The 22,027-nt window shown below is 48.9% G+C and overlaps 2 protein-coding genes across 3 annotated transcripts in view; both read left to right on the top strand.

Annotated features, from left to right (window-relative positions):
• The window catches only part of WDR90 (WD repeat domain 90), a 51,628-nt gene extending 33,766 nt beyond the window's left edge, over positions 1-17,862 (top strand). For both annotated transcript variants that reach the window (XM_054043128.1, XM_054043127.1), the window contains 15 exons: positions 338-438; positions 1,326-1,428; positions 2,012-2,133; positions 2,566-2,725; positions 3,145-3,335; positions 5,250-5,418; positions 5,835-5,946; positions 8,314-8,485; positions 9,521-9,643; positions 9,885-10,065; positions 10,584-10,714; positions 12,286-12,429; positions 13,797-13,916; positions 14,727-14,811; positions 16,820-17,862. In XM_054043128.1, the coding sequence (XP_053899103.1) occupies positions 338-438; positions 1,326-1,428; positions 2,012-2,133; positions 2,566-2,725; positions 3,145-3,335; positions 5,250-5,418; positions 5,835-5,946; positions 8,314-8,485; positions 9,521-9,643; positions 9,885-10,065; positions 10,584-10,714; positions 12,286-12,429; positions 13,797-13,916; positions 14,727-14,811; positions 16,820-16,977 (2,072 nt within the window). In that variant the 3' untranslated portion in view covers positions 16,978-17,862. The remainder of the gene's footprint in view (positions 1-337; positions 439-1,325; positions 1,429-2,011; positions 2,134-2,565; positions 2,726-3,144; positions 3,336-5,249; positions 5,419-5,834; positions 5,947-8,313; positions 8,486-9,520; positions 9,644-9,884; positions 10,066-10,583; positions 10,715-12,285; positions 12,430-13,796; positions 13,917-14,726; positions 14,812-16,819) is intronic.
• A 3,579-nt stretch (positions 17,863-21,441) lies between these two features.
• The window catches only part of RHOT2 (ras homolog family member T2), a 28,719-nt gene continuing 28,133 nt past the window's right edge, over positions 21,442-22,027 (top strand). The window contains exon 1 of the mRNA XM_054041739.1: positions 21,442-21,531. Coding sequence (XP_053897714.1) covers positions 21,495-21,531 — 37 coding nt within the window. The 5' untranslated portion in view covers positions 21,442-21,494. The remainder of the gene's footprint in view (positions 21,532-22,027) is intronic.

Genomic DNA, 22,027 nt, shown 5'->3' with positions numbered 1-22,027 from the left:
TATAATCTGTCTTTACAGCTGGTATGCTGGCATTTTCCAACCAGAGAGGAGATTGGTAGGAAAATATGTATATGTATCTCTGTGACCCTGCCCCTGGTGCAGCCATTTGCACCAGGGCAGAATGAGTGTGAATGTTACATTCTGATTGGGTCATTTTACACCCTCTTTGTGCTGGACAAGGTGCAGGGCAATGTAGAATGTAGCCTGTGTGTGTGTCCATGTGTACACACCTCCTCAACATCCAGAAGGTTAATAAACCAAAACATTAACTGGCCTAGTTGCTCAAGATGCACCATTACCATGAGCAAAGTTAGGCTTATTTTATGTTTTGTGCTAGAACCTAGAAAGGAGACCAAGGGTCCTGAACCCCAGTACTATATCCGCCCAGATTCCTACAGGCACTTTACTCCTCGCTTCAAAGCATCTGCACTCCCCAAGGTAAGAATTGCCCCAGTGCTAAGAGCCTGGCCAGGTAAAGAGCAGGAAAGATTGGTTTTGATTTGGTTCTTTCCTAATGTAAGCTTCCTTTTTATACCTCAGGCAGTGGAAAATTTTGTGAAATGCACTCCCATGTTTTAGAAACCCTTAGCACTAGCCCTACTTTCTGTTATGACCACAGATGAGTTGACTATGACCTTTCCATAAGTGGTTTTGGGTCACTTATTTTTCTCTGCAAATCTGTATATTTTTTATTCAAAAAATACTGAGAGTGCTTCAGAGAGTCTGTAGGCACGTGTTTGAGAGCAGATGCCTTTCCCAGTCTGCTGTACCAACACAATTCACACCGTGTAGAAAGTCCAAACTTACCCCTTCCTGGGATTCAGCTTTATTAGCAAACAAAGCAATGAGAACATAAATTTCAGCTCAATCCTTCTTCCCTGGTTTTACAGCTCCTAGACTTCCTCCCTCAGGACTGCTCACTCACGCCCCCCCTCCTCAGAGAGCTACTCCCACCTCCCTTATCTCCAAGTGGGGTAAATAAGCATCCCTGTCAATGAGTCAGCAGAATCCATTTAACCCTTTCCCAACAGGACTATCACCTACTCCCCAGGTGGGGTGTTTGGCAGTGTTACCCCAAATCTATTAGAAGATGCTTGTGAAGATATATATAAATTATGTATCTGGAAGAGCATATATATGTCTGGTTTGGCTGGTGTGGGTTTCACTTTTTGTATATATAACTATGGAAGTGGGTGGGCTTGTGTTTGACTGTTAAACTCTTTGTATGTGTGTGTGTGCAAGTTCCTGTGCGAGTATTTAGAATTGAACCGACATGGAGTATCCTGTCAAAAGTGGTCTTGCACCAGTGTCTGTTTTCCTTGCAGAGTGTCTTGTATCCTCCAGCTGATAACGAGGGCCTGAAATTAAAGGCAGTCATTGGCTACAATGGGAATGGAAGGGGGAATATGGTCTGGAACCCAGACACAGGTATTCTAGGGCTGAGTCTTCAGGAAAGTGTGTGTGTGTATCCCAACACTTCTGTAATGGCACATTAAATGTGAAAACATTGCACATTTAGATGAGTTAAATAGTCTTGTTGCCATCCACGAGAGCTTCACTCTGCTGTAGTGAGTTTATTTCGTACCATAAGGGACCCTTTTTATGTGATATCAGCAAGTGCTGGCTGATACAGGCATGTTGGCGAATCCTATTAGCAAAGTAATTTCCAGCCTCTAGTTGTTCAGCTCACATGGTGACAGGGAAGAGAGCTTGTTGTTTTATAGGCCCTCTCACCTCTTTATGTCAGAGCTTTTAAATGGCACTGAAGTGCTTTTCTTCATCAAATTTGGAGGAACAGAGATTTCTACCTCTGCCCATTCCCTGATTGGAAGGACACCCCATGGCCTGTAATTGAAAGGCAGTTAACTCTAAAGCACTCTAGACGGAAGAGTTAGTTTCACTTCTGTAATTATACTGTGTATGTTAGATGCAGCAGTGTACAGGCCTGTACACAAGGCCTCTGTGCTGACCTCTCCTGATCTCATATCCCTCCTCTTCACACTGCACCTAGGTTTTTTTGCCTATACCTGTGGCTGTGTGATTGTGGTTGAAGACCTGCACTCGGGATCGCAGCAACATTGGCTTGGCCACCCTGAAGAGATCTCTACTTTAGCAGTCAGCCATGATGCCCAGGTATGAATGTCTCCTATTCTCCTGGAGAAGCTTTGGTTTGGCTATATATACTTTTTGCCCTGGACTGGATGGACTTTGCTGAATGAGCTCCTATGTGTATCTGTTTCCTCTTCTGCCTGAGCTGCTTCTCTAGCCCACTGCATAGAGACTCTGGTTTTTGGAGTTAAAGCAGGCATGTGCTAATCCTCATGCCTCATCTGCAACTAACTGGCACTTAATGCTGTGTGTATGTGGCCATGAAGCTTTCACTCTTCTCCGGTGTGTGTTTTTTCATCAAGTGCCTCCATCCTTATGAATCTGCAGAGCTTTCCTCTTGCTATCTGTATGAGTTCACTTCTGGTTTAATGGCTACATAGGGCTTGTTGACTCTCCTAGAACACCCATATCATTTTTTATTGAGTTCCCAATGGTGATATATTATTGTTTTGCCAGGTTCTCGCCTCTGCCTCTGGCCATGGGAATGGAGACTCACGCTGTCAGATCCGCATCTGGAACATCCAGGATGGGACTTGCCAAAAAGTTATTTTCCATCATGAGACCCAAGTACAGGCCATGGCATACTCTCGTGACGATAGGCTCCTTGTTACACTAGGTTAGTCATCTGAACCTGTAAGCTATGAGCTTGTGTAGGATGTCTCCAGGACAGTGAGCTGGTGTAAAGAGGTCACTGAGGGTATGGTATCCACAAGGTATTTAGGTGTAATGAGGTCACTTGTGATATAGAATTAGGATGTCAAGTTGGGTCACTTGGGTCACTGGATGTCTACAGAATGCACACACGATGTGATAGGGTCATTTTTGGTGTCTCTTCTGTGTAAGATCACTAGGTTGCTATAGGATTTGACATAAGGGAAGTTGGTAGTATATGTTTAAGCAAAGAGAGTTGAAGTTTAAGTTGCCTCTATGTTAAACTGGAGGGAATTCTGATTAATTTAATATGGAAATGTACAACATGTATATGAAATTAAAGTGATATCCTGAAGTTCCTACTGTCTTTCATGTCATATATAGGGGACTACAGTGACCGGACCCTCGCCCTGTGGAACACCCATACTTATGACCTAATGTCGTCCACCCATATCTTAGAACCAGTCCACGAAGTGGCCTTTAACCCTCTTTCTGCTGGTGAACTAGCCTGTGTAGGCAGAGGAGCAGTGACTTTCTGGCTAATTGAGCAGCAGGGAGCTGACATCAGCCTCAAGGTACATAGAATCATAGAAGTGTAAGACTGGAAGGGACCTCGAGAGGTCATCTAGTCCAGTCCCCTGAAGTCAAGGCAGGACTAAGTATTATCTAGACTATTGTTTCCCAGACTTGGGACACCGCTTGTGTAGGGAGAGCCTCTGGCGGGCCAGGCTGGTTTGTGTACCTGCCGCGTCCGCAGGTCTGGCTGATTGCAGCTCCCATTGGCCGCGGTTCACTGCTCCAGGCCAATGGGAGCTGCTGGAAGCGGTGTGGGCCAAGGGCCAGTGGGAGCCGCGATCGGCCGGACCTGTGGACGCGGCAGGTACACAAACCGACCCAGCCCGCCAGGGGCTTTCCCTACACAAGCAGCATCCCAAGTTTGGGAAACACTGATCTAGACCATCCCTGACAGGCATTTGTCTACGCTGCTCTTAAAAATCTCCATTTATGGAGATTCCACAGCCTCCCTAGGCTATTTGTTCCAGTGCTTAAACACCCTGACAGGAAGTTTTTCCTAATGTCCAATCTAAAACTCTCTTGCTGCAGTTTAAGCCCATTGCTTCTTGTCCTATCTCCACAACAGAACACAATACTCCAACTGAGGCCTAATTAGCATGGAGTAGAGCGGAAGAATTACTTCTAGTGTCTTGTTTACAACACTCCTACTAATATATCCCAGAATTATGTTTGCTTTTTTTGCAACAGTGTTACACTGTTGACTCATATTTAGGTTGTGATCCACTGTAAACCCCAGATCCCTTTCCACAGTACTCCTTCCTAGGTAGTCATTTCCCATTTTGTATGTATGCCACTGATTGTTCCTTCCTAAGTGGAGTACTTTGATTTATCCTTATTGAATTTCATCCTATTTACTTCAGACCATTTCTCCAGTTTGTCCAAATCATTTTGAATTTTAATCTTATCCTCCAAAGCACTTGTAACCTCTCCCAACTTGGTATCGTTTGCAAACTTTATAAGTGTACTCTCTATGCCATTATCTAAATCATTGATGAAGATATTGAACAGAACTGGACCCAGAACTGATCCCTGCAGGACCTCAGTTTTGACTGTGAACCACTGATAACTACTCTCTGCAAATGGTTTTCCAGCCAGTTATGCCCCCACCTTATAGTAGCTCCATCTAGGTTTGTATTTCCCTAGTTTATTTATGAGAGGGTCATGCGAGACAGTATCAAAAGCCTTACTAAAGTCAAAATATACCACATCTGCTGCTGCTTCCCCCCATCCACAAGGCATGTTACCCTGTCAAAGAAAGCTATTAGGTTGGTTTGCCATGATTTGTTCTTGACAAATCCATGCTAACTGTCACTTATCATCTTATTATCTTCTAGGTGTTTGCAGATTCAACATCTGAACTTCTCCTTTCTATTTGTCAGACTGCCTTGTCTTCTTTTAAAGCCCACACAATAATGGATATGAAAGTCTCTGCCATTATTAGTCTGTGCCCGTGGGTGGGGTCGATTGGTTTCTCTTAGGCTATAGCTACACTACTACGGGATCAAAGCTCTGGCGATCGATGCACCGGGGGTTGATTTAATGGGTCTAGTGAAGACCTGCTAAATCGATGGCAGAGCACTCTCCAGTCGACCCCGGTACTCCATCCGGAATGAGAAGAGTAAGGTAAGTCGACGGGAGAGTGTCTCCTGTCGATCCAGCACGGTGTAGACACCGTAGTAGGTTGACCTAAGCTACATCGACTCCAGCTACATTTTTCACATAGCTGGAGTTGCGTAACTTCAGTCGACTTACCTTGATAGTGTACACATAGCCACAGTGATGCAACACCTACTGGTGTTGACTGGTTTTCAGTTAATGCTAAAGTGTTGGGTGAATTAACTTAATTTGGGGGTGATTTTTAAAAATAAACTATCATGATCTCCCTGACCCTGCTGCTTTTTGTTATGTGGCAGGTTCATAGAGCTGCCATCCCTGATATGGTAGGACGGGTGGAACTGACATCTCTCTGCTACAGCACCAACTACCTCCTTTATAGTGGGACCAACACAGGACAGATCTGCGTGTGGGACACACAGACCAACCGCTGTTTCATGACTTGGGAGGCTGATGAGGGTGAGATTGGTAAGTACAGATGCTGCTGGCTTCTGACAGGATTGCATCTTAAATTCCACAGAGACTTGAGAGGAAAGAAGAATCTTGGCCCTGCTGGACCCTGATTCAAGCTGTTTCTCCGTGCTCAAATGCTGAGTCACTGGCAGATGCTAGAATTGATTGGCGCTAGATTCATGCCATACCTGGTGCAAGTATGCATGCATATTTCCTGTGCAATTGCTAAGAGCCTGGGTTCAGCCTCCAACTTCTAGAAACCTCTGGATAGCAAACAAGAGGCCTTGGGTTCAGACTGCTGGTGGGATAGCCACTCCTCCTCCCAAACATTTACCAGCAAACTTAGTTGGTAGAGTCTGTCAATCCCTTTATAATGATCAACAGGTGTGGGTATTAATGTTGTATTAAGCATTTTCTTTCTGCTATCCTAGGTGTGCTTCTGTGTTGTGGCAACAGGCTGGTCAGTGGCAGCAACACCAAGAGAATTCGACTGTGGTCAGTGGCAGCAGTGCAGGAGCTGAGGCTGAAAGGTTCTGATGCCAGGTGAGGTGGCTTGTGTGTGCAGTGTCTAACTCATGTTTGCACAAACCTGAAGAGAGAGGTTTGTGCTGAGATACATAGCTACTCAGTCCACTCTCTGGACATACCTTCTCCTTTCTCTTGTACTCCCTGAACACAATAGGTGGTATCTTTTCATTGGCAGAGGTAGGCTTTTGACTAGCCTATGCAACTGTTTCTCTTGTCCTTTAATTCTTATCTCCTCCTCTAAATTCCTGTGACTCTTGGTTCATTGGGTCTGGATTCTCTTGGAATTCAAGATGGAAATTTCTGGCTGTTCCTTTCTTATCCTTGTCCCAAGGTGTTGGGGTTTAGAACACCTACAATTCTCTTTGTGTATGTCTGTGACAAGCCCAAGTATCAAATTTTTTGAACCAGATACAATTTGCATTTTCTTCATTGGCGTATTTTAGCATGACCAGATCTTTAATCCTGGTCAGGCTTAAAGAATGTTCCATCTCCTTATTGATCATGTCACTAGTGGTAGACATTTTTGGTATTAAAAATATTTGGGTTTATCTCACCTGATCTCTGTCTTGGTGATTTGTAAAACCTCTTTTAGCAGGAAGAGAATTGAATTTGTTTATTCTGTCTTGGAAAATCACATCCCTTGCTGCCCCTTTAACAACTGTGACTCCCTCTCTTCTCAGCGATGTCTGTCCCAGCACAATGTGGGGCCACCATCATCTTTACTACAGGAGTTCAGCCTGGGGAGACTACAGATCTTAGCATGCTATACGCCATCCTGAGCTGAGCAGCCTTCTGGTCTCCTTGGGATGTACTTCTGTCTTTGTCTTAAGTTTTTATAAGGTACCTGTCACCATGGTATCTAAGCATCCTAAAGGCAAGCTCAGCTTGCAATATGCTATATTTTGTTCAAGTTAAGTGTGGTCTTCGAATGCACTGTGAACTGCTAATGTATCCCTCAGCTAAGCCAAGCTTTGATGCCCAACTCTAACTCTGAAATTCCAAAGAGAAGGAAATCTTCCCTGAATTCCTTTCCCCAAATTTCCTGTCAAGACTTGTAATTCCTGTAGAATGACTCCAGCTCACCATGGAAGCCTACTGTTCAGTCAGTCTTTTGCCATGTAGTCATTTGTCCCAGCCTTACATAAAGCTGCTTATTTTACTCTTCTACTTACATGGTACGTTGAACAAGGCAATACTGAGCTAATGTGTCTACAATTCAGAACTCTTGCATGTGCTTTTGGCTTGTTGGAAAGCCAAGTCGGCCTTAGTTGTCTTGTTAAACTAGACCATTTAGACCAGGGGTCTCAAACACGTGTCCCAGGGGCCACATGCGGGCCACAGGGTTGTTTTCTGCGGCCCGCAAGCTCCTTGTGGCCCCCCCACCCTCCAGCGTTTACCTAGAGCGGCTCCAGCCCGACGTGCACCGGGGGCAGGGCAGGCTCCCTGCCTGCCCTGCCCCCGCGCCACTTTGGGAAGCGGCTGGAACGTGGGGAAGGGGGGCAAAGAGGTCTGTGTGTTGCTGTTGCTTCAGGCAGCGCCCCCAGCAGCTCCCATTGGCCACGGTTCCCCATTCCCAGCCAACAGGAGCTGCTGGGGGTGGTGCCTGAAGCAACAGCAACATACAGACCCCTGTGCCCCTCCTCCCCCAAGTTCCGGCCACTTCCTGGAGCGGCGTGGGGACAGGCAGGCAGGGAGCCTGCCTTGCCCCGGTGCACATCGGGCTGGAGCCCGCCCCCTGAACCTCTCCTGCAGCCGAACCCCCTGCCCTGAGCCCCCCCCACACCGCTCCTGCTCCCCTGGGAACAGGAAGGGGGCAGAGTTGGGGTGGGGATTTCGGGGAAGGGGTTGGAATGGGAGCAGGGCCTCATGGAAGGGGTGGAGTGGGGACGGGGCCGAGGGCAGCGGGGGGGAGGTGTCAGTAATGCGGCCCTCTGGCCAATGTACTAGTCTTCATGTGGCCCTCATGGTCATTTGAGTTTGAGACCCCTGATTTAGACAGCTAAGCCTTTTACAGCACAAGTATTTGATAAATATTTTTGTACATGTCAACTCTTCTCTTTTTCTAACTTTTTTTTATTTTTTACCTGTGAAATATATTGGATCAAATTAAGGAGGCACAGTGGATGATCAAAATAATCCTTTTAGAACTTCTTTCCTATTTCCCCCAGAAAGATGGTTACTCTGTATGGTTAAAGGTAGTCGCTAGCTGCAGTTCTGATGAGCCCATCACTGTAGTATCTATGTAGTTAAAGATAACCATGTTGTCCTTACGGCAGTCCCAGACAGTTTTCCCATGAAGGTGGGTTAATGGTTGTCTTCTAGCAGCTTAAGGACGTAGCTAGTTGTTTTGTATATTCCACTCTGGACTCCACTTTCCCCCAGGTCTAGCTCAGTCCTTTTGGAACACGAGATGACCCTGGATGGGACAATAGTTGGTGCAACCTTTGATGACTCTCTGGATATGGGAATCGTGGGCACCACTGCAGGAACACTGTGGTACATAAACTGGGCAGAGAGCACCAGCATCCGACTAATCAGCGGACATAAGAACAAGGTGAGAGGGATTGGAAGGGAGTTCCTGTGCTGTAAGGAAGCACGTGTTCCAAGTGCCACCTGAGCCTGAGGTGCAACGCACTTTGAGGATGTTCACACTGCAGAATGGCTGGGTAGGCCCTACTAAGAGAAATCGCACTGCTGGAGCCTTGACTAATACTGGTAGGGCACTGGTGAAAGAGCTTTCACTGCAAACTAGGCAGTGTGGCCTAGTGAATAGAGCACTGCACTGTGACTTGAGAGACTATTCCAGGCTCTGCCACTGGCCTGCTGAGCAAGTCACTTTACTTCTGTGCCTCAGTTCCCCATCTGTAAAATGGGGATGATGATACTGACCTCCTTTATAAAGCACTGTGAGATCTATGGATGAAAAGTGCTATAGAAGAGCTAGGTAATATTATCTCTTCCAAGAGAGAAAGATGGTCTTGTGGCTAAAGCAGAGGACTTGAAAGCCAGGAAATCTGAATTCTCTTTTCTGTTTTGCCGCAGACATCCTGTATGGCCTTGGTCAAGTCAGTTAACTGCTGTGTGTCTATCTCTTGTAGGCATCTCACAGAACCATTGGGCTTAATTTATGTAGAACATTGGGATGTTGGATGAAAGGCACTCTAGAAGTGCAGTGTTACTTATTAGCTAGACTTCTCAAATGGATAAAGTGGTCTTCTGTTCAGAATACTGGAAAATGTGTCTGAAGGGTGTCAGTCTTGATGCTACATTGCACTACATTTGTGCCTGCTGGAAGAGAGGGTATCTAGATTGGTAATGAGATATGGAGACTTCCCTTCTAAGACCTTCATTATGGAGCAACCAGTCAGAACTTTGCAATTATGGTTTTAAATTTCCACTATAGTCCTCGCTAATTTTAATTACCACCATCCCCCGGCGTCCTTTACAAAATCTTCCTTTCCTTTCTTGTGTGCTGTCTCCTACCAGAGGAGAATTTGGTGGGGGCAGGGGAAGCTATGGGTAAGGAATAGGGGCCGATGTGCAACTTGCTTTGGCATTTGTGGAGTGTCAATCCCCTTTGTTGCTGCAGGTGAATGAAGTGACCTTCAGCCCTGGTGAGTCTCACTGTGCCACGTGTGGGGAGGACGGCAGTGTGAGGGTTTGGGCTCTGGCCAGCATGGAGCTGGTGGTACAGTTTCAAGTGCTGAATCAGGTAATCATTTGGAGTGTGTCAATGTCCTATATTGTCTTGATAGCAGCCACTGCCTGTTGTCCTCACTGAATGAACTAGAGTTGGGAGAAATATTTGTAACTGAAGGTTTTAGATATGAAATCTTTGTAGATTAGTGGCATTCACATGTCTTCATTGTGTGTGAGTGGAGAAGTAACCTGCATGCATCTCCTTGGAACATACTGCTCCTTCTTCCCATGTCTCTAATCTTGTTCCTTTACAGAGCTGCCAGTGTCTGGCCTGGAGCCCTATCCCCATCTCCCACGGTGGGGCTGAGGGTCAGCATGTTGTGGCAGGGTACAGCGATGGCACCATCCGGGTGTTCAGCATTTCAAGGACAGAGATGGAACTGAAAATGCACCCACACTCCGTTGCGCTGACTGCAATTGCCTACTCTGCAGATGGTGAGATCACATGCTGCTTTCCATAACCAATCCATTGGTGCTGCTTCAAGGAGCATAGTTTGGTCTTGCAGCTCCATTTCTCTGTGTTTGGAGGAGACAGCTCTAACCTCCAGCCACTTCAAATACTGATGACCCTCGCAAGGTCCCGGGCCAGATTCTAAGATGGAGAATTGAAGTCAATGAAACTGCCAGTTCATACCAGCTGCATATCTGGCACCATGTCATCCTGGATATGCCATTGGACAGTAGCTTTGGTACAGCTCAGGGACTTGGCACATAATGAAGCTTTCTTCTGCTCAAAACTCATGCTAGCTATTTTTCTGAAGCAGTGTTTTAAACTGAAGTAAATGTTCCAGTGTCCTCTCATCTCACCTCTCCTCTCTCACCCCCAGGACTAGATTGTTCCAGTCCGGCATGCGCTCGGAAAGCTTGAGTCAGGCATACCTGCAGGCTTCCCCTTTTGGCCTTTTCTCCATCTGCAGGAAGTTGATTAGCTCTCTCCTCTCCCCTATCTGCAGGAGAAATCATCTTGTCTGGAGGCAAGGATGGGCTAATGGCTGTCAGCAGCCCTCGGACTGGAATGACCATCCGTGTGCTCATTGACCATAAAGGATCCCCCATCACTGTCATCCAGTGCACAAGGAAACAGGTGAGGCCTGAGTCCAGCTACTGTGGCACTCTTACACTAGAGCACAGTGTCCATTGTACTGTTACTCCACAGCCATAGAAAGCTGCAGATATGGGGACAGATTAATTACTGAGCTGCTTCATTTACTGTCCCTCTACACGATTTCCTTCTCTAGCCTATGCCACCTCCACAGAATCTTGTTTGGTTTGTTTGGGACAGGGGTGGGCAAACTTTTTGGCCTGAGGGCCACTTTGTGGTTCTGAAACTGTATGGAGTGCTGGGTAGGGAAGGCTGTGCCTCCCCAAACAGTCTGGCCCCTTTCCCCATCTGCCCCCTCCCACTTCCTGCCCCCTGACTGCCCCCCTTAGAACTCCCGACCCATCCAACCCCCCCCCCGCTTCTTGTCCCCTGACCACCACCTCCCAGGACCCTCCGCCCCTAACCGCCCACCGGAACCCCTCCCCATCCAACCCCCCCGCTCCTTGTCCCCTAACTGCCCCGCCCCCTATCCACACCCCCACCACCTGACAGGCCCCCCGGGACTCCCACATCTATCTTACCCCCCCTGTTCCCCATCCCCGGACCACCCCCCCCCCCGAACCTCCACCCCATCCAACTGCCCCCTGTCCCCTGACTGCCCCCCAGGACCCTCTGCCCCTTATCCAACCCCCCCCCCCACTCCCCACCCCCTTACCATGCTGCTGAGAGCAGCAGGACTGGCAGCTGTGCCGCCCGGCCGGAGCCAGCCACGCTGCCCGGCAGGAGCTCACAGCCCTGCTGCCCAGAGCGCTGGCGGCATGGTGAGCTGAGGCTGTGGGGGCAGGGAGACAGTAGGGGAGGGGCCGGGGGCTAGCCTCCCCGGCCGGGAGCTCAAGGGCCAGGCAGGACGGTCCTGCGGGCCGTAGTTTGCCCACCTCTGGTTTAGGAGTATCTTCAATAGAGTAAAGTCAAGTACGATAGGGTGCAGTAATAGTATGATGCACGCAGATTGGGTGGGTCCTCAGCTTCCCCACCACCCAGGAGAGCTGAATGTCTAATCACCTGCTGCTTTTCCCTTACTACCAAAAGTAGCACTTGAAACTCCAAAGAACTTGAGGAGTTCTTCTGCAAGACCAGGAAGTATCCACCACTAACTGTGCTGATGGAGTGGGAGAGGGAATTTGGTGCTTTTTTATAAAGGAGACCATAATAGTGCTGGCTAGAGCCAGCACAGTGAAGTTAGACGCTACAATCGCTTGCTACATACTCTCTGCCAACGAACAATCTGAAGTAACCCTGTTCCTTCAACCCTGAGCTTAGAGAAAATTATGCCACAAACTGCTGTGTCGTTTTGATGGGTACGGACATCTACTGAGTGCCAGTCTGAGGCACTAAGCCTGTTTCACTTGTGATAAAATAGACTTAAGTACTATTCTCCAGATGGGAAAATCTTATGCATTAATCCTCTGTCATTAATCCCCCGCTCTCTAAGATTTTAGTGTAGATAAGCTTTTGCACTGTGACAGTCTATTAGTGTTCAGCTTTATTTGAAAGCCCTGCTGTGTTATTGCTTTATGTCAGTACAATCATAACTGTGCTTTTATATTCTGTAGTACCATGACTTTGGCGTTGAAGGTGGTGAACTCTGGTTGGCTGCAAGTTCAGATCGACGTGTCAGTGTCTGGGTCTCTGCCTGGCTGAAGGATAAATGTGAGCTCATCGATTGGCTAAGCTTCCCAGCTCCTGCAAGCCCGGAGGTAAGATTAAACCTTACTGACTATATAATATGTACATTCAGCATTACAGCCAAAGCCAGGAGTAGAGCAGATCCCTCCAACACCCGTGCACTATTATCTATTTCTGCTTGCAAAAGGTTTACCTAGGAACTGTTAACAACCAAGTTGTGTGTATATAAACAGAACAGTGTGTGGTTTTGAATCTTCCTTTATGATGTAGATTTGTAATGTGAATGCAGCACTGCATAATTCCTGAGAGGGTATTTGCTTTGTAAGCATTTCAAGTCAAAAAATTAAATTTGCAAACAGTTAGTATCTCTGTGCTATACAAAACACAGGGACAGGATTTTTTTGAGCCTATGAACCAGGAGTCAGCAAGGTTGGTATACAAAGAGCGAACTAACTTGGCTGCTCAGAAATAGCATTAATGTTCTGATCTAGTAGGCTCATGATTACATAGGTTACTACAGCCTACTCGATCAGGAATTACGCATGGAACATCCTAAGTGTATGGCACTTCACAGAACACTTAGGCAGGGTCCCTGACCAGAACTTCTGCCCCAAATTAGATACAAGACCTAGGACAACAGTTGAGACATGAGACAGTGAGGAGATTGATGTAAGAAGTGGGTTTGGGGGAAGAGGAGGACCCTTACTGCACAGGAAGTGGAGCGGTATGTGGCAGAATGGAAGTGGTAGGTAACTCTTCTGATGTGAAGCAGTGGCTCATCAGATTATCAACCTTCAGCTTAATCAGTCTTAGATACTGCATTGGCAGATTCAGCAATAAGCCCGGTGACGCCGTTTGAAGTTTTTTCTATTTGTCCTCAAATGTTAGAGGCAGTCGCGCTCATTGTGCAGGCAACGGGCTGTCCAGCTGAGTTCTCACCACAATGAATTGGAATGAGTTTTATTGTTTCAATTAGATTGGCATCCAGTACCAGGGATTTGATCTATTTGAAACTATTTTCACTCCCGGAGTAATTAACAACCCCATCATATCCATGACTTACTCCAGTATTTGCTCCTAACAGTGTAAATGGTGCTGGGTGGTATTTAGTATGTTAAATCCTGCTTATGTCATATGATCCTACCACAGCATACAGCGGAGACTCATGTTACGTGCCCAGGTCGATATACATTTGTTCTTCATTCGTTAGCATTGAGCATATCTGTGTTGGAGTGCAGCATAAGAACAGGGGAAAGTTCCTCCTCAATATTAACTGCATAGTGCAGTGGGTCACAAGCTTCTGCTGCTGACGGCTCCAAAGAGGAAATGCTGACACACCTAACCACTCTCCTTTCTTTTTCCCAGCATGCCTGGCCTTGCTGAAATAAGTGGGGAGAAGTTAGCGCTAATTCTGCTCCTTTTTTGTTTCCCTTCCTAGGCCCCTAGCAATCTCCCTCCTAGCCTGGCGGCTTTCTGTCCTTGGGACAATGGTACTTTGGTGTACGTAGGCTTTGGGATGCAGAAGGAGATCCTCTTTTACAGCTTGCGCCAGAAACAGGTACGCTGTGTCTTCCCTCTCCAACCTGCCATCCTCAATGGGGCAGGTTCATGAGAGGAGTTACAAATTGCTATGAACTCCTCTGTGCTGATATTGGGAAAACTGTGGCATTCACCCTGGTCACTGAGTCCAGCTTTAGCTCATGGCGAGTGACACACAACAAAAATAATATAGAGGATAATGTGGTGCTCCTCTGCCATGGCTTTGGAAACTTAAAGGCCAAACAGATGTGGCATGGGAATGCTGCAGTGAAAGATAGCCGTGATGCTGGAGTGTTGGTATTCTCTGTGGCATCCCGATATACAGAGCAGCACCAGTGTAACTGATGTGGGCCAGCAGTCAAGCAGTTGAAATAGAATGAAACACGATGCAGGTGTGTGGTGAGGTTGGGGATGGTAGATTCAACCTAACAGACAGTTAATGGTACAGCTTTTCACTCCCACAAACCTCTTTAAGTCTGACATGGGTCACCAGGTGCTGAGGCTCAAGGTAGAGCTGCATGCGTGAAGCTTGCAAAGCACCTGGCTGCTGCCACTGCTCTGGTTTTTGCTTTCGTGAACATTAATATTCTCCGAGAGAATCTCTTTTATTGGACCAATTTCTGTCGGTGAAAGAGACAAGCTTAAAACTCTTAAGACTGCTCTGGAAATGAAGAGCTTGGCAGCTTCCTGAGCTCAGAGGGGCTGTGCAGCTGTCCATGCTGGTGACCGTCTGTCAGCTGGCCTCCAGCAGAGTGTCAGTTAACGGCTCTATTCTGCCGCACATTCATTTCGAGGAGCTGGTGTCAATGTTTTTCTTGCTTTCATGCAGGTAGTCGAGAAGATCCCCTTGTCTCACTTTGCCACGTCGCTGAGCCTGTCTCCAGCAGCGCACTTCCTGGCTGTGGGCTTCAATGGTAAGTGTCCAGAGGACATGCTCAAGTCAAACACTGTCACACATGGATCCCCTTCTTCCTGGCATACTGCTAGTGGTGGCTGCACCAGGAACAACAGTTCACCTGTGATTCTGGGGTTGTCTCCCATTCCCCATCTCTGCATGAACAGCCAAGTCTTTCTTCTTTGTTAGCAACCAAAAAAACAGCCCTTCTTTATGTGGAGGTACTGCCTGTGGGATGCAGGGAGTTTCCTCTGTCTCCAGGAGCAGGATGTGCTTTAATCTGGCAGAAAAAAGGCATCATGAGATCCCATGGTTGAAAGCTGAAGTTAGACAAATTCAGACTAGAAATAAGGCACCATTTTGTTTACGTGAAGGTAATTAACCACAGGAACAACTTGCCGAGGGATGTGGTGGATTTTCCATCTCTCTAAATCAAGACTGGGTGTCTTTGTGAAACAGATGCTCTAGCTCAGGTTCTCCAACTTCATTTCACCGCAGCCCCCTTCTGACAACAAAAATTACTACATGACCCAAGGAGGGGACCCATGCCTGAGCCCTACCACCCCAGGTGGGGGGGCCAAAGCCCAAGCATGAGCCCTACGGCCCAAAGCCAAAGCGCTGCAGCCCCAGCCAGGGGGCCTGTAACCTAAGCCCCGATGCCCAGGGCTGAAGCCCACAGGCTTCAGCTTCGGCCCCAGGTGGTGGGACTCGGGCTTCAGCAAGTCTAAGCCAGTCCTGGCAACCCATTAAAATGGCGTCGTGACCCACTTTGGGGTCCCGACCCACAGTTTGAGAACCACTGCTCTAGCTCAAACAGAAGTTACGAGCTAGAGGCAGGAATCACTGGCTGAGGTTTTCCGCCCCATATAATGCAGGAGGTTGGGCTAGATGAGCATATTGGTCCCTTCTGGCTTTAAAATGGATGTAGCTGTGTCCTCCTCCTCTTTGAGAACGCTTCATTAAATTGTCTCCTTGTCTATAAGTTTGCCAGGAAAGCTCTAAATGACGCAGTATCTCTACGTGCACGTTCTGTGGCCTGACAGTCTGACACACAGCATGGCACTGCCATTGTCGGTGTGCACCTCCTCACACTGATTACCAGCCACTAATTGCCTGCTTGCTTCTGTTAGCAACCCTTCCACATCTCTCAGCTAATCAAGGAGCAGTTTCAGTGTGTGGGGGAAGGTTTCCCTACAAACTCAGGGCAAGATGGTAATTATCAGTAAACAGCTAAACAGAATAAAACAGACGAGGGTGGGAGCTTTTGCTTTATCAGAGGACCTCGGGCACAAAGAAACTGCCTTCAACTCTTAATCCCGCTAGCTCCCCCATCCCACCAGCATTGCTGTTTCTAGTGCAGAGCTAGGGAACGAGAGGCACCCATCTGTGTGTCTTTATGCACGTCCATGGGCACAGGGAAAGTGACTCAGCTCTGCAGTTCTTGAACCCTGAGTCCTCACAAGAGGGGAGATTGGTCCATGGAACTGTGAAAGAATCTCTTTCCCTTTCCCATCAAGGTGACCGATTCCAATCCTGGCCAGATCAGCAGTGACCTAAAGTTGTTATTGTCTGTTGTATGTTTGACCCCAGTGAAAGGAGCAGGGTGGTTTGTGGGAGAGAAAAACTGTGTCATTTCAGTTCCTCTCAGACAGGAGCACGCACGCAAAAACCATAGTTGTGGTTGGCTCTAGTTGCCAGCGAGGATGCCAGTCTCTAATGAATAAACATGCAGACTGAATTATCCTTAGAGGTGGCCCCTCTCACTCCTAGACGAGACGTGACCAGAAGCAGGGGATCGTTGTAAGAGAGGTTGCCCCACTTCTGTGTCTGTTCTGCGGATAGAGATATTTGCTCTCCATTGCTGTCATGCCCTTCACAAAACGGAATGTACTTTACTTCTAAAACTGGAGAGGGCTGCAAGGGGACTTTGATATACCAAGTAGCATCCCAAGAGTGTTGGCTTTTCTATGTGCCAAAGGGAGTGGGTCAGTTTCTGAGTCTGGTATGTGGCTGTGTTTGCTCCACAGAGCGTGTACTGAGGCTGATTGACTGCACGACGAGAACAGAGCAAGACTTCGTGGGGCACGATGACTCCGTTCACCTCTGCAGATTCACCCCTTCGGGTAAACGCCTCTTCACGGCTTCTTACAATGAAATCCTGGTGTGGGAGATAACGAGCACATGAACTGAGCCAGCTTGGCTCCTACCAGAGTTGAGAGAGGTTTTCTAAACAACTGTTTTACTCCGGCATGAATCGAGGAAGATAATGTGAGAAGAGAAATGTTTCCATCAGTCTCGGGCTATTAGCAACTGAATAAATCTGAACCAGACCCTTGCAATCCTCAATCACTGCTGGGTAGTAATCCCCTTTCAGAGTCTCTACCAGCCATTGTGTTCCAGTTCACAAGGCACAGCACCCAAACTAACCAGAAATTGGGGTTGGCTGGTATTTAATCATAAATCTAATTCTGCTTTAACACGCAACCTGACTTACAGGATGTGAAATGAATTTGGGGTCTTAGTGGACAGTATCCGAATCAGAAAGGGCACCCTCACAGTTGGTACCTTCTTAGCAGTCTAAGCAGAGGCTGAGAATTGAATGGGGCAAGAAGACTGGATTCCTCTCTCCCCCACTAGGAGTGGTCCACCAGGTCAGGACTAAGGCACACTGCAGTGTCAGGGAAGGGAAGTTTTTTCTGCCACTGTCTGTGCTGTGTTCTGTGGTTAAATGGAGGACAATCTCCAGGGCTGTCAAGCCAGCGTCCTTCACTCACACTAACATTCTTTGCAAAAGAAAACACCCCACATGCTTGCCAAAGACATGGCTGTACCTTGACCTGTTTCTGTTTTCATGCCCCTTCAGGGTTTTCATTCCTAGGCTCTGTGGGCGGGAGTCTGGCGTGCCCCACCTGATGCAGACACATGGCATTTTTATTTGTAAATTATCAGGACCCAATGGCTCCGAGTGTCATTTTGTATGTAACATAGCATCGATTTTTATTGGGAAGAGTTTTTGTATTGGTTTTTATAAGCTGTATAGTTCTTAAATAAAAGTGTTGGGTTGATTTTCTGTCTGGTTGGTTCACTCTAGTTTCTTTAATTGTCAGTAGCATTTCTAGTGTGATCGGCGTGTGACAATGTAGAACTTGTTCCAAAAAGGTGCCCGTTCAGTCTGCCTGCAGATACGCCTTTCACACCACAGCGCGGAACTGAACTAGAGAGGACCCTTTCCCTGATTCAAATCTAATGAAGTAGAGCCTCTGTCATTCTCTCTCACTGCTCCTTTGCAGCTGCAGTCTTGGATATTAAGTCTAAATTCTGTTGCTCTGTGTATTGACAGGAGGCGTAAGTGTGTCACTTGAAGAAATTAGCTGAATGAGCTATAATTCTGCATTTCAATGCTGCTCTGTTTCACCAGAGTTAATACAGAGTAACTTTATTGTCTCTGGAGTTACACTGGTGTAACTGAGATCAGAATGTGGCCCAAAGGCTCCTGCTTTGGTGCAAGGCGTGTTTAGCTGGCTGAGCTGTTTTTAAATCATACAAGAGGTGACTGAGGAGTGTTAAGAACACTAGACAGTAATACTCTGCTTTGGGAGTGTTCCTCTTTAGTGGTCCACTGTGCTCTTCTCTGCATTACTCCCTTGGGCCAGATTCTGCAATGCAGCTCTGAAGGCAAAGGGAGTTCTGAGCATGGAGCAGATACACAATTGGACCTCCTGGATCATTATTGGATCAGTGATATAGGTGTTGCAGTGTTTGAGGAGATCATCTTGCTGCTACAAACCATACATCCATGATAAAAAATAGTCCCGGCTTCAAACTTCTACAGTGCCATTCTGGAAACAGGGAGTTTTAGAGAGGCAGCGGGAGCACCAGCTAGGAGGGAGAAAGTGGCATGATGAGCAAATGAAGGCACTTCTAAGACAAATGGTGCCTGTCTGAAACTCCAGTTATATGATGAACCTGCTTGGTTTCAGGGGAGGAGCTACTGTCCTGCTTTGGGATGTCGGGTCGGAAACTAGAAGGCTGTCTTCTGACATAGCATGTATGTCTTGGCACCTAATCTTAATCAATCAAGCTTAATGTTTCAGACTGCATGTTGATCAACAGCTGTGATCAAGAGCACCCCTGCCACCTACCAGATCTGAGGAGTGTATTTAGTGGGTGAATGTGGAGTTCATACCCATCACTGGATGCTGTCAGAGGTGGGATGTTCAAATAGAAGAACTGCTGGTTTGTTGCAGCATGGCAAATCTTACATACCTGAACCAGTGGCAACCATAGCTTTGCCATAACCTGGCAACGAGAAGGGACAATCTGCTGACACTGTCATGAGCTGATGGATCAGGAGTATGTGTACTGGCAAAGGAAATATGGTGTTAAAACCAAGCAACTATTCTAAGGGGCCAAGTTGCCCTACCAGGAAAACCTGCATTATCTCTTTGAGAGAGTGCCACTCTGGTCTGCGTGTGTAGATGCTGCATGTTTTAACAGCAGAAATTCTAAAGTAGTTAAACCAATTGTGGGTGTGTACTCCTTTCTGCAGTTTTCCATTAGGTTGGACTGCAAACACTACAAAACAGGCATGTGGGACAAGTAGGTAGTGGTGGGGTTGGGGTGTATGGGATGGTGGAGTTCATCAGTTTGTGACTGCAAAACGGGCTCAAATTTTAGCAACTGTGTAACACTGAGAGGATTGCATTGGCAACATCCCAGGGTTCTGAGAGTTGTTCTTAATTTGCATTGGTCCCATTATGCACTGAGTGGTTGACTGCAGCATCAGGATGTTTTAGTTTGCAATGTGCCATCCCTCTCTGCATGCAGGAAACCCTTGCATGCAGGAACCTGAGATTCCTGTTATCTGTACCCAACCCAAGCGTTTTGGATCAGGACAGAGCATTGTCTACTGAGAGCTGTATCTAGGGCAGGGGAGGGCAAACTTTGGCCCATGGGCTGGATCTGACCCGCCGGCCATTTTAAGCCGGCCCGCGAGCCGCACCACGTGGCTCGGCCCTGCTCCAGCCGGACTGCTGGGTTGGGGGCCGCACCAGATGGCTCAGCCCTGCTCTGCTGCTCTGGTCAGGGCTGCATTACGCGGCTCCCGGAAGCCGTGGCATGGTCCCGCTCCGTCTCCTATGCACACTAATGGGAGCTGCAGGGATGAGGTCTGCAGATGGGGCAGCGTGCAGAGCCGCCTAGCTGCGCCTCCACGTAGGAGCCGGAGAACGGACATGATACTGCTTCTGGGAGCTGCTTGAGGTAAGTGCTGCTTGGAGCCTGCACCCCTTGAGCCTCTCCCCACACCCCAACACCCTGCTCCAGTCCTGATGCCCCTCCTGCTCTCCAAACCCCAGAGTCCGCACCCCCTCCTGCACCCCAACCCCAATTTTGTGAGCATTCATGGCCTGCCATACAATTTCTATTCCCCCACGTGGCCCTCAGGCCAAAATATTTGCCCATCCCTGATCTAGGGGCTAGGACAGAAGCATTCTTTGTGGACCAGGTTGTGTATGAAAGAGGTGGTTGTGTTGCCCAGGGTTCAAACTCAGGCTCAAGCCTAACCTTCCACCTGCACACACATCGTGCTAACCCAAGGTCCAGAGCCCAGGGGGTGGAGGGTCTGAGCCTGAGTCAGGGCCAGGGTTCAAGTTCAGGTCCTACTGTTTGGCAGTGTAAATGCAGCCCCAGTGGACTTGTGCTCTGGGAATCCACCCCCAGGATCCCACAGGCTGACTTTCTTTGTCTTGGGACAACCAAGTTGGGTGGGCAGTGCATCCTGAACAAGGGGCTAGAGCAACCACATTTTGGGAGGGCGCTAGGAACTCTGGGGTCGGGTGGCTGGGTCGGGTGGCTGGACTGGGGCCCAGGTTGGGACCCAGGGTCAGGGCCGGCTCCAGACACCAGCTTACCAAGTAGGTGCTTGGGGCGGCCACTTCAGAGAGGTTCGGCACGTCCAGCTGTTCGGCAGCAATTCGGCGGACGGTCCCTCACTCCTGCTTGGAGTGAATGACCTCCCGTCAAATTGACCCCGCAGATCGCGATTGCGGCTTTTTGTTTGTTTGTTTGTTTGGCTGCTTGGGGCAGCCAAACCCTGGAGCCGGCCCTGCCCAGGGTTCAACACTTCCTAACCGGGGGTTGCATGTAGATGCTCAAGCCAGGGTCTGCTAACTGCAGTTCTCCTACCCGGGCCTTCCCTTGCGGTGCAGACAGACCCATTGTGCCCTAAATGCACCAGCCCAGGTGATGGCTGGTTGTAATTAACCAGGGGCCCTTCCCCCAGTTCCCCCTGGGTGCTGACTCGAGTGTCACCACCTCCCACCCCGAGCCTGTCTGAGAAGCGGGCGCCCTGCCCCATGGTACCCTTCTCCCACCGCCCACTGACTTCACTGGAAGCCGGGATCGGGTCCTAGATAAGCCAAGCCCCGATCTCTCCCCAGCCCGGGGCAGCCTCCCCCAGCCGGTCCCTCGCTGTGCGCCGGGCGGGTAGGTGCTGCCGTGCCCCGACTGGCCGCACGGCGGCGCTGCCGGTCCCGGCCCCCACAGTGGTTCGGCGAGCGACGCTCGTGCCCCACGTCCCCGGCCCACGTGCTCTGCGGTGAGGCCGGAAGTGGGGGCGGGACTCGGGAGGGCGGCAGGCTGAGGGGGGAGGGGGCAGCGCCGCGGCCTGGCACCCCCGGCGCGGGAGAGGCGGCAGCGGCGATGAAGCGAGACGTGCGCATCCTCCTGGTGGGGGAGGGTAAGAGCCGGGCCCTGGCTGCCGTGGGGGACGGGATCCGGATCCCGGGGCACGCTGGGTAAAGGGGGGCAACTGAGGGGTCTCGGCTCACCCCGCAGGGTCAGCCTGGGTAATGGGGACAGACCCCCCTGCAGAGAGATCAGGCCCCCCGGGGCACGCTGGGTAATGGGGACAGACTCTCCCCCTCCCCCGCAGAGAGATCAGCCCCCTCCCCGGGGCACACTAGGTAATGGGGACAGACACCCCACCCCCCCGCAAAGAGATCAGCCCCCTCCCTGGGGCACACTGGGTAATGGGGACTAGGGTGACCAGAGGGCAAGTGTGAAAAATCGGGACGGGGTGGGGGTAATACGTGCCTATATAAGAAAAAGCCCCCAAAATCGGGACTGACCCTATAAAATTGGGACATCTGATCACCCTAATGGGGACAGACACTCCTCCTGCAAAGAGATCAGCCCCCCCATCCCCCAGGGAATGCTGGGTAATGGGGACAGAC

This window comes from Malaclemys terrapin, chromosome 10 (assembly GCF_027887155.1).
Source record: "Malaclemys terrapin pileata isolate rMalTer1 chromosome 10, rMalTer1.hap1, whole genome shotgun sequence".
Taxonomy (NCBI): Eukaryota; Metazoa; Chordata; order Testudines; family Emydidae; genus Malaclemys; species Malaclemys terrapin.
This window is presented reverse-complemented; position numbering and strand designations above follow the sequence as displayed.